Source organism: Columba livia, chromosome 14, assembly GCF_036013475.1.
Source record: "Columba livia isolate bColLiv1 breed racing homer chromosome 14, bColLiv1.pat.W.v2, whole genome shotgun sequence".
NCBI classification, from domain to species: Eukaryota; Metazoa; Chordata; class Aves; order Columbiformes; family Columbidae; genus Columba; species Columba livia.
In genome coordinates this window covers 15,174,959-15,186,741 of record NC_088615.1, presented here as the reverse complement: position 1 = coordinate 15,186,741, position 11,783 = coordinate 15,174,959, and the positions used below count along the sequence as shown (strand labels likewise).

The window sequence follows — 11,783 nt, the reverse complement described above, 5'->3', positions numbered from 1 at the left end:
GCATGGGGAAAGATCCAGCCCTCACTAAGCTGCATGGCAAATGAATGGATCTAATTATGGATCCATTGAATGTAGCAACAGATCTATTCACATAATCCAAAGTACCAACAAATTCAGGGAGTTGGTTTTACTCCACCTAGCAGAAAATATGACAGACTGGAGCTGGAAGCTGTCTGTTAACACTGCAGGGAGGGCTCAGCACTGCATCTTATGAGCCAGACCCAAAGCCTTTCTTAAATTCAGCCTCCATAGAACACAGCAAGAATTTTGTTGTCCTGTTCCACGGGACAAGTCTCAGTTTCATGGCACAACTTTCTTCTGTTGATGCCTGTCACACAAGTACCGTCACGATGCCACTCCCCCCTCCCCTGTCAACAGAAGCTCCTAAATAAATTACACTCCTAAATGCGGCTTTGGACTAGGACTCTGACGTAGTCTGGGGTAGTTTCACAATCTAACACTCTTATTGCTGTGTTAAATCTCTGGAGTTTTGTGAATTAGTAGCCTAGGAATCCATTAATTCTTTAGTTCGACCAGTTTTTTTCCCCTTGAAATAATCAGGCTATAGCTGACAGAAATCGGATAGAGAAATGCAATTGCTGCGTCTGAGACATTAAATGATTCAATTGCTGATTAAATAAGGCCCAAAGAGTCGCGGGGCTGCGCCGTGCAGCTGAGCGCACGGCAGAGCCTGTGCTCCCCACTCACCCCGTGGGATGGGCTCTGTGCTCCTTGCTTCTGTCCACAGAAAGAGACCCAGGCAACAGGGTCTCTTTGCAGTACTTTAAGAAATAAAATATCCATGGTAATTCTGATGTCACAGACTCCACCTGTTACTTGAACCAGTGGTAAGTGAAGATGGGATTCTCATCAACGGGAAACTGAGACCTTTGCTCTGTGTTTAGTTTATCCACCTCTTTATAGCACCTGTAGAGGGGGGTTCTGCTCTTTCTGGAAAACTGAGGATCTGTCCCTTTGGACGCAGCTGTAAGCACCTGAGCACCATCTCCTCAGCCCTCTGGATTGCAGCAGTGTTCTTGCATTTTCCACTCTCAGGAACCTTCCAGCACTTTGCAAAGCAAAACCAAACTCCCCTCTGCTGCCCTGGTCCAAAAACATCTAAACACCCCAAGCTTTGGTTTGGATCTTTTAAGAAGCACTGACAGAGCAGCATCACACTGGCTTGTTCCATGTTTATTGACTCTTGATTTATAAACATAGGAAATTAACGTTACATTGAATTGCATGCAACTTCTGAGTTGCTGGCTGTAAAATGGGAATACTTTTATAACTGGTCATGGTCTGTTTGACCCAATGCTCCCACATTCACCAAGGAAACTTTCCTTTTGTTTGTGCTGCCACTACCCAAGAGTAAATCCTTTGGAAATGGAATCCTGATCTGCACTGTAGACAAGACAATTAAACAGTATTCCCTGAAAATAAAACAGTTTCAGAACAAATATGAGGCCTTGGTACTTTAAGCTCCAATGATTGTTTGCTACTACCCTTATCTACAGTCATGCTGAATAAAGCTATAGCTAAATGGAAAGTTAAATGTATCCATGAGATGTTAATGTCTACATCTTACTATTTGCAGTCTCTCAGCAAAAGTAACTACAAATAGCGCTATGCCAGAAACTGGTTTCTTGACCAACAATGTTGCTTCAGCATGCAATGGACTGGCTCATTCTAAAGTGGTCACAGCTGTTGACGACAAATGCCTTTGTATTTGAATATGGCACGTCTTTTGGTCCATGTGAAAACAAGTTTGAACGTTAAATATTTACTGACATTTTGGAGTTACTGTTGCTGTTTCCATTTTCTTCAGGTCAACATATGGTTCATGGTTTACTGTACAGGTCTAAAATCTCTATACAGGAAGTAGTCTGGAAGTCTGCGCTTAAATGTTGGATATTAGGAAAAAATTCTTCCTGGAAAGGAAATGTTAATTCATCAGAAGGTTACCCTTTTGTTGCACAGGCAACAAACAATCTACGGGTAAAGATAACATCCGAAAAGGTAACAGTGCTAACATCCAAACTTAGAAAGATATAGAGCAGCTGGAAATCCTCATGCTCAAGATGGGCTGAAAGACACTCAGGTATTTACAAATATTTGAAATGAAAGTTCTTCTTCTAGTTGTAGAAAAGTATCCTTCTGTAGACCCTTTGTAGAAGAATCATTAGTTCCTCACTCACCCTTACTGAAGAATAGCTATTCAAACTCCCCAAAAATTACTTTCCTACATTGGTCCAAGCTACTTATCAGGCCCTGGAACAGGCTGCCCAGGGTGGTGGTGGAGTCGCCATCCCTGGAGGGGTTTAAAAGGCGTTTAGACGAGGTTCTCAGGGACATGATTTAGTGCTAGAGTGCGGTTATGACTTGATGATCCTGAGGGTCTCTTCCAACCGACATGATTCTACGAACTACTGAAAAACACGGTCTTCTCAGCCTGGAGAGACTCCTCTGCCCGACCGCTGGCACCGTGAGCGGAAGAACAACAGCCGCCGTGCCGCAGCCCGCCCCGCGTGGGGCTCCACGGGCGGAGCGGCGCCTTGACCTTGGCCCGGGCGGGGCCGCTGCCGCGCACCGCCCGCGCGAGCGGGACACGCACCCGAGCCCTGCACGCGCTGCTCCGCCCCAACGGCCGCCCCGCTCCGCCCCGCGCCGCCCCAACGGCCGTCCCGCCCGCGCCTCGCAGCCGGCGCGGCTCGGCACTGCCCCCTATCCCCGGCCGGGCGCGCCGCCCCTCCCCGGCCCGCTCCCGGCGCCGCTCGGGAAGATGGCGCTGCGCGTCCAGGTCAGTGCAGCCGGCGCGGCGCGGGCAGGCGGGGACCGGTGGCACCTGCGCTGGCTGTTGCGAGACAACGAGCCGTGCAGAGCTGGGGCCGCCGTGGGGGGCGGCGGGCTCCGGAGAGCGCGGGGAGGGCGGTCCTGAGGTGCGCGGTGAGGGGAGCGCGGGTGCCGCGGTTCGCCCTGGCGCAGCGGCCAAAGCCGCCGAGGAGCTGCGGGGCGGGCTCCGTGCGAGCCCTAGAGCCGTGGTCACGGTCTCGGGTGGGCGGTTGCCAGGCGGGGCGGCCGCGCACGGCGCAGGTGGGAGGTCGGTGTCGCTCTCCGGGGCTGGCGCACGGGCGGTGCGGCTGCCGGCGAGGCCGGGCGGCTGCGCTGCGGGGCGGGTTTGTCGTGCTTCCCATTGCATGAGTGCGTGTCCACTCGGGACTCCAGTCTGTGGCGGCTCCGCACCGGCGGGAGCTGCCCACACCTGCCCTCCTACCGCCGCTTCCTCCCGGGGGCACTGGACGCTTCCCTGAAAAGCCGAGGCAGCCCCGCTCCGGGACTTGTCAGAGATGGACATCAGCCGCTTAAAGTGGGTCTCAAACAGCGAAGGAAGGGAGGGGTGGGAAAAGACGCCCCAAAATCCTTGCTGAGATGTTAAGCATTCATCTGGAGACCCTCGTGGTTTCACTGAATTGGTGGCAGAAGGCTTTGGCAATGTTCGAGAGGCCATTTTAGGCTTTTATTTAAATTCTTGGGTACCAGGCACACTTCGTCTTTTCCCCCCACGCCTTTTTTCTTTTTTTCTAAACTGCAGCGTTTCAACAGCTATGGCCATCCTGTTGCTCTTGCACAGAGCCGGGGGAACTTTCTCAATAGAACATTTTCAGTCAGAAAATGCTGATCAAAATCAAAATGTCTGTGGGAAATGTTCAGTGTCAGCAAAACTTTGGTCAGAAACGCACCTGGTTTGCTGCCAGTTTGCCTGGCTCCTTGGCCGCCGGCCCGGTGGGTCGCTGCGGAGCAGCCCCCGGCGGCTCTGGCCCTTGGCTCTTTCCCAGGAGAGCTGCTGGGGCTTCCCAGAGCTGGAGAAGCAGGACCAGAAGTATCTGGAGAACTGTATTTAGCTTACTCTTGACTATTATGAAACTGAAAAGAAAAAAAAAAATCACAGTCACCTTTTGCATCAGGATGTGAATCTGTTTCTCAGAAAAAATTACACTTCTTTGGGATCAAAAGTGTCACTTTTTACACAGGTCTGTGTCTGCTCCTGGCTCAAAGCAGCCAGCGATTAACTGCTAAATCCTCTCCATTGACACTATCTTTTTCTTTCACCTTTCAGCTACTGATAAGAATTTGAGTAAAGGAGGTATCTGAACGTGTCAATTTCACATGGTTTCGTCTCACAAGGAAAAAGGGGTTGTGACAATCTTCTGTTTTTTGAAGGAAATACATATATAATATTGAGAGCTAGTTTTTGACTTCTCATTGGTTTCTCCAACTATTTTTTTCTTAATGAAGTTGGATAATATCTCTGTTGCTGAACTGAGTTGCCAGCATGCACAAGATCGTTGTATTTGCTGATTTCAGGTTGTACTTTGTTGATTTCACTATCTCAATCAAGGGAAATGAGCGTGTTTCCTCAGGATTACACATAAAATACAATCCCGGGGACATCCAACCATTTCTTTGGCAGTCTGAGAATTCTGAGCAATTTCTGGCCATACCTCAAACCTACCAATAAGAAACTTTGTCATAATGTTCTTCTGAGACCAAATATGTGCAGATAAAGCATTTCAAAGTGTAGAAGGACATCAGTCTCAATATCTGATAAACCAGCTTTTCTCTGAAGTTCGTTGTCTAGTTTTTGTTCAGCCTTGCTTTAAAAATTTGTGGTGGGTTTCCCTCATTGGCCTGCAGAGGTTTGCTGTTTAATGCCAGTTAGAACACAGATGATTTAGACCTTGGTGACTAGCCTGATATCTCAGTTTTATTCTGGACTTTCTCGAACTTGTTGCAAAGTTGGTCCAGACTTGTAAGTCAAATTTCAGATCAAATAAAGGAGGGTCTTTAACTTTTGCTGGTTACGGCTTGATAATTTGATTGATGCTTCTCAGATTGTATTGGAATTATTCCATTGTGGAAAGATGTGTCGTAATTTATGTCTGAAGACTATCTTTGTTAGCTGTCTTTATTCCTATGCTTTACCCAAATTATGTGGTTTTTTCTGTTGTATTATATTTTCCCTAATGTGTACACTTGAGTTTCATGAGTCTTAGTTTTCACCTTAATTGGTATAGATCCTGCTTTATTTAAAATTGCCTTACTGGAGTTATCTGTTCCTTATTTTTCCTCTGCTCTCTTAACATGAGAAAACAGAAACAAAGGATGTCTCTGTTGGACTCAGTATTTGAGGTGTTTGGTCTGTTCATTCCAGAAGCAAATGTATAAAATTTCTCCAAGGAACAAGTGCATGGTGACTTTTTGACTGAAAATCAGGGACTCTTAAAATGTCATTATTACTGAAATTCAGAAAAAGCTGACCAAAGCCAGGAACTCCATATGCACCACAACAACGACAAAAGAAAAAGACCACAATTATTGTTTTTTATCATAAGAAGCATGTCTCTAGGAAATGACATGCTTTGATTGACAACGCCAATGTACTTTGGTTGCCAAAGACACTAATGCTGTCTTAGATTTTTAAAAGGTGTCAGAGCTACATTATAAGTAATGCTAGAACCAAAATCTTATTTCAAGTACAAACTATCTTTTTGGAAGGGCTGATGAACAGGACTTTGACTTAGACTTTTAAATGAGACTGCTCAAATACTGCATGTTCTCTTTTCCTCGTCTTCGTAGGCCACACTCAAATAATGAAAACTTATCTACTGGGTAAGTTCTAATGATGTGGCTGGTTCTTGATGAGAGTTCCATAGGCTTTGGGAACCTGATGGATGCTAAAACTTGTGTTTGTGTAATGATTCCAAAACATGCTCAAAAGGTTCATTTCTCCTGTGAGACAGGAACTGGTAGATATAAATCATATCCCTCATGTAGGAGATATTGCCCCTCTCTCCTCACTTGCTTTACCAAAGAGAACGTTTTCAGCTTTTAAATGGAGAGGAATTTTAGCTCTTCTGTTGCTACCGTAGCTTCTGAATTGCCCCTTCTTTCACTGACACATGCATCAACAAATGCAGACAATGCTAGTTTCTTTCAGGTGTTGCAATTTGTTGAGGAATTACAGCTTTTAAATTAAATTTGTCAGAAATTTTCCAAGTAGCATAGCTCAAACTGTTTTTGTCTCTTCAGAAAAGCGATGGACTTCCCATCTGAATAGTCAGAGAAACAGATGGATTGAACCACATTAAAAATACTTTGGTAGCTGAAAGAATAAGAAATGGCAGCTTGATTTGCGGAGTTATTTTTGGCTTCTTGTCACAGGAAGCCTCGTGGTTTTTGGTAATTTCAATTTGAAGCGAATGGAAAACTTAGCTTAAGTAATGGTTCATGTTACTGGCGTAGTATGTTGACTTATAAACACTTAAAGAAGTCTCATGTGGTCTTCATGGAAGTTTCAGTTGTGTTCTTTCCTGACAGAGCCTGGCAGATCTAGAGGTACTATGTAAGCACCTGTATGAAGGAACGGATCTAGCACAGCGAATGCAAGCTGAGAAGGTTGTCTTGGAGCTTATTGATAGCCCAGAATGTCTTAATCAATGCCAGCTTCTATTAGAACAAGGAACAGTAAGTAACCAAAAGACGTGTTATCCAAATTGTAATTGTGCTGGTAGAAGCTCACGTAGGTTTCTCAGTCCTGGGCCATTACCATGTCAGTGCAATAAAGGCAAAATACCTTTCCCTTTTTTGTACATATTTTGCTTCATAAGCGATTCCAGGATTTTTTTCCTGTGGAGGTGGTCTTTGTAGAAGTACTAATACGTTGCATTAGAGATGTCGGGGACAAAAAGGGAAAGCATCTGGGGTTGGGTCATCTGTAGAGCAGTGTTGGGATACAGTGTGGTATAACCTGGTGTTTGAACATCACCGTGTTCTTGTTTTTAGCTACTAGCTACAATGAAAAAAAAAAGTATTAATAAAGTCCTTAAACTGCTTATCTGTTATCTAATAGTTTAAACCATTCTCTCATCATCACTCTGATTCATTTTTGGTGTTTAATTTCATGGTTAACTCTAGATAAACTGATAGGGGAGTTGATTTTGATTTCATAGTCCAAGCTAAGTCCAGTATAGTTCTTGGTACGTTTTTCAAATCATTCAAAAACAGAGAGAAATAAAAAGAGAAACACATTTGAATCTATATTTAATCCAGGGCTGGACCCTCACTAATCATCACATGGTTCTAAATTATGAAGTAATTTAAAAAGAGGTTTCAAAACTAAAGAACTCCACTGAATAGTGAACAGTTTCAGTCAAAAGGGATGATATTTTTAGGTCTCCACTGTTTCATTATTGTAATATATTTTGATTTATAATGAAACAAAGATATTACTAAAATACATATTTTATAAATTTTCGGAACACTTAACAAACATAACCAACACCTGATAACCTATCTGATTTATTGATTATTTATCAGGTTTTGACTTAGTGTCCCTGCCTTTAACTAGCCTGTTTTTGAATAATGTCTATTCATGTCTTTTGCAGACATCCTATGCTCAGCTTCTAGCAGCAACGTGCCTGTCTAAGCTTGTAAGCAGGGCATCGCCGTTACCTATTGAGCAAAGGATTGACATTCGTAAGTAATGTTTGTGGTTAAAGTTTCCTTATATCAGTTTGATCTAAAGCGTCCTGTTAGCACAGTAATCATTCAGTGGATAGTCTGTGTCTTTCTCTAGTTCTCTCCATTTACCAAGCCTGCGATGTAGTCATTGTGAGAGAGCGAACATAAAGGTGATTGTGAGCTCTTTAACCATTTCGCTGCAATTAGCTCACAAATAACATCCTAGTTTCAAAATTAAGATAAATAAATCCAGAATCATAGAATGGTTTGAGTTGGAAGGGGCCTTAAAGATCATCTGGTCCTGACCCTCCTGCCATGGGCAGAGTCACCTCCCACTAGACCGGGTTTCTCCAAAGGGATGTTCTAGAATGAATTGAGAACATTCAGCAGGGACTCTTGGCTGAAAAAAACCTTTGTGTGTCATGGGTTGACTGAGAGCTGCTGTGACACAGTGAAACAATCAGTGCCCAGTACACGGGACTGTAATGAAAAATCACTCTGTTGTAGCTGCCAGTGTTCTCTGAATTCACAAACTGCTGTCAGATGTGTCCTAGAATGATGATCATGTATGTCACGTGCTTTGCTACTACAGGTTTACCTGTATTTAGTGATTTAATGCAACTTACAGTTATTGTACTAACTGTAAGAATATAGTTGTTTGGTTTTTTTAAAATCATGCCTTTGGTTTCTATTAGAACCATGTAATTAATTTTCTTTGCATAAGACTTTTGTTGCTGATTTTAAAATGGTTCTTTACAGGAAATTACATTCTGAACTATGTAGCATCTCAACCCAAACTGGCTCCTTTTGTCATCCAAGCTCTCGTTCAAGTCATTGCTAAAATTACAAAATTAGGATGGTTTGAGGTACTAAAAGATCAGCTCATCTTCAGAAACATTATTACTGATGTAAAAAAGTTTTTGCAGGTAGGAAACAATAATTCACTTCTGCCTTTATTTTTGTTTGGACCTCTTCATTTTTCGTGATTGGCATGTTATGTCACTTACTTGTTACACACTTGAGTGGGGGAAGTGTGAAGAGCATTGCTTAAAACAGAAGATTGCCCTACAGTGAAGAACCAGGGTGGGTTTGGTACTTGTGGGAGTTTGTGGGTTTTGATCTCTCACAGTATTCATAGTGCTGTCTTGGTTTATTCGTTGGTTTTCTTTTTCCAGAGCACTCTTTGATAGTGTGGTTGTAAAACATCAGCCCCTGTTGTCAAGCCATTCTGTTAAATGCTTTAATTTTTTTCAAGTGATGTGGAGATACGTTTCTGATAGCGTTAGCTCCAGTTACCTGGTTAGAAACGCTGGTGCTGCACCATCTGAAGAATAAGACTGTCAAACGTTTTAAAGCATGAGTCTGATTGCGATTTTATAATAATGACCACTGAAATTGTGCTGAACTGTTCAGTTCTAGAACTAGTTCAAATGGACTTTTGCAAGTACCTGTCATAGAGAGTTGATCAAAAAGATACCTTTATAAACGATTTGCTGGAGTGTTCACTGTGATGATCTTATATTGTTGCTTTTCTGTATAAGCAGTGGGACTTTACCTGCACTTCAGTGTTCAGCAGAAATCACTAGAAACCCCTGTATGATGTTATTGAGGAAAGCTTGTGTAAAGATAGAACTGTTGGTACACAAAATTGCAAGACGTTGTAAATATTTGTTATGTGGTTGTGGTCCTTGTTTGCCCCATTCCTTTTTCACTTTATGAGAAACCCACGATTCATATTTGTGTGCATGGATACTTAGGTACGTGCTTATATGTATGAAAAGAGGAGTAAAAACACCAAACCAAACCATTCTGTCTCTCCTAGGGTTATGGTGTACAATATAGGGAGGTAGATAATAAATTTAATGGGGTTTTATAACTTTACCTGTTTTAGCATACGTATTTAAATCTAACATATCACAAAAATGTTGCATTCTAGGCAGGGATATGGGGAAATTTGGGAGGAATGATCATTCATCTTCCCTCTCCAGTAACTGGGTGAGGCAGGAATGTTCTTGGTTTACATTTCATTCCACGTTAGTTCCTGTTCCCCCATGGCATTGGTTACTGTTACATAGAAGATGCGTTGCAGGACAGAGAGGTGATCTTGGTATGTAGTATTTGAAAATTGGAAATAATTTCTCCTAATGACAGAGTGCAGTTATTCACTATGGATTGTTCACTCTGCAAATTTACATGTCCAGTCTAAAGTACTGCCAGACGCAGTGGCTAAAGATACAGGCTATACAGCATCTTCTGGGAAGGAATTTTGGAGAAAGTGGTTTGATGTTGTAGGTTAGTAGCCAGACTTGGTTATTTTATATGTATAACATGTATTAAATGGTTCTTAAAAACTTTTCTGGGACATGGCTAATCTGCTTTAAAAGTTTATACAGATTAATCTTTCTGAGTGTCTATAGAAATGTAAAGCCTAGTACTTATTTTGAGAAAAAATAATCAGAAAATTTAAGCTCTTTGGAGATTTATTGTCCTTGCAAAGTGATCCATTATATGTGTCTGTGTTGGTGATCCTGGCAACTCAACAAGAAAAGATGAAGTTAACAGTTTGTTTCTTGCCAATGAGTTTCTTATTGTTTTTCAGTTTTACTTTGTTTATAATACTGTTCAAGTTAATGTACACTTTGAGTTACATTGGGAATGTCTAATAAAAGATAAGTTGCAATATTCTGTTTATTAAAAACAAACTCAAGTATACTTCTCCACCATTTTGCAGTTATTTTTATGAACGTAATGTAATTGGATTTTGCATTTATTATTAAAATGGTTGCAGTGTGACTCTTCAGCGTGTAGCTCATTAAAAATAGAGATTTAAATATGAAATTTAGCTTCTTAAGAGATTTCTTTAGTTAAATTAAGAATTCCCGTAGAAAAGAAAATTAAGCCATAGATCTACTAGTGAATTGAATTGTAGATAAAAATTGCAAAAATAATCCCGAAACAACACTAAGAGATGTTAATAATTAGCATATGGTAGTTCCAAATACATATGCATTAGTGTTGCAGATTGAAGTTCATCCAGTGTGAATCTGAGTGTGATTTAATACAGAAAGAGGGATTAGTAGTTGTGTTCCCAACTCCTGAATTCACCACACAGCTTTTCACACCTGTGAACAGGGGTGGTTGGGTTTTCTGTGCTTGCAGGTTTGTGTCATCTAATGAACATTCAAACCAACTGTTTTAAGAATTTGAAATGTAAAAGAAAGGTACTTTCAAATTACAGTATAAAATATTTAATCTTACCAAACGCAGAGAGGGCACCAATATAGGTTTTGCCTGAGACTTCTTTGAAATTTTCATTTTTGATTTGCTCTGGTGCAAGTGATAACACAGACTAGGTGTCAGTGCAAAGCCAGGCCCCTTGGTAGTTAACCAGATTCTTCATTAATTGAACTTCGGGTAATCCTCAGAGTTGGAAAATGAGGGTGGTTGTGACAAATATCAGGAAAATTCTGGCCAGGATGACATGGCTTTTTGGATGCCAGGGAAGCTGAGGCTGCAAACTGCAGCTGTGAAAGTAGATACAGAGATCTTCCCTCTGACTCAATGGCAAGGCCTAATTGCAGTTGATTTTAATTGGTTTTAACAAAGCAGATTTAATTTTTCTATAAATGCTTTATGGTAGCTCAGTGAAGACAGATGAATTTTATTAATTAAATGCAAAATTATGCATTGTATCTCAATTTTGAAACATTCCAAGGAACTTAAATAGTGATGATCAGATTGCACCCTGAGGTGCAAATATTTGACACCTACTGCCTTGCTTTTTAGACACAACTGCTCACAGCTGGAAAATATCATTCGATTCAAACCAATATATTGTATACTACTGTGGTGGAAGAGAATTAGGTTTTTTTTCCAGAGCTAATTAGGGAGTTGGAAGGTTTAGTTCTATTAATGTTGATAGAATTTGGCATGGAAGCTTTCTAAACAGCTTAGGATAGCTCAGCCTAAACATTCCTCTTGATTCTAGAAATGTTGGAAGATAGCGAATACAAGCTGCGATGTTTGAGCAATCCTGTCTTTTTTTGTTTGTTTTCTGTAGGGCACTGTGGACCATTATATAATAGGAGTAATGATTCTCTCAGAACTGACTCAGGAAATGAATCTAGTAAGCGTGTTTGCTTTTTTTACCTTCTGCAAGGGACGTCTGTATGTATTGCTGAGAAAGCAGCGTGTTGGCTGTTTGTGCCCTTCATAAAAATGATTGGAGAAGCCTTTCTTAGATGTGAAGGGATTAACACACC

The 11,783-nt window shown here is 41.7% G+C and overlaps 1 protein-coding gene across 2 annotated transcripts in view; it reads left to right on the top strand.

The window, feature by feature from the left end:
* Positions 1-2,646: 2,646 nt before the first annotated feature.
* The window catches only part of RANBP17 (RAN binding protein 17), a 148,382-nt gene continuing 139,245 nt past the window's right edge, over positions 2,647-11,783 (top strand). Inside the window, exons 1-5 of one of the 2 annotated variants that reach the window (XM_065030106.1) lie at positions 2,647-2,800; positions 6,379-6,525; positions 7,446-7,536; positions 8,281-8,447; positions 11,582-11,647. In XM_065030106.1, the coding sequence (XP_064886178.1) occupies positions 2,783-2,800; positions 6,379-6,525; positions 7,446-7,536; positions 8,281-8,447; positions 11,582-11,647 (489 nt within the window). In that variant the 5' untranslated portion in view covers positions 2,647-2,782. The remainder of the gene's footprint in view (positions 2,801-6,378; positions 6,526-7,445; positions 7,537-8,280; positions 8,448-11,581; positions 11,648-11,783) is intronic. The other variant, XM_065030105.1, reaches the window with a different exon arrangement.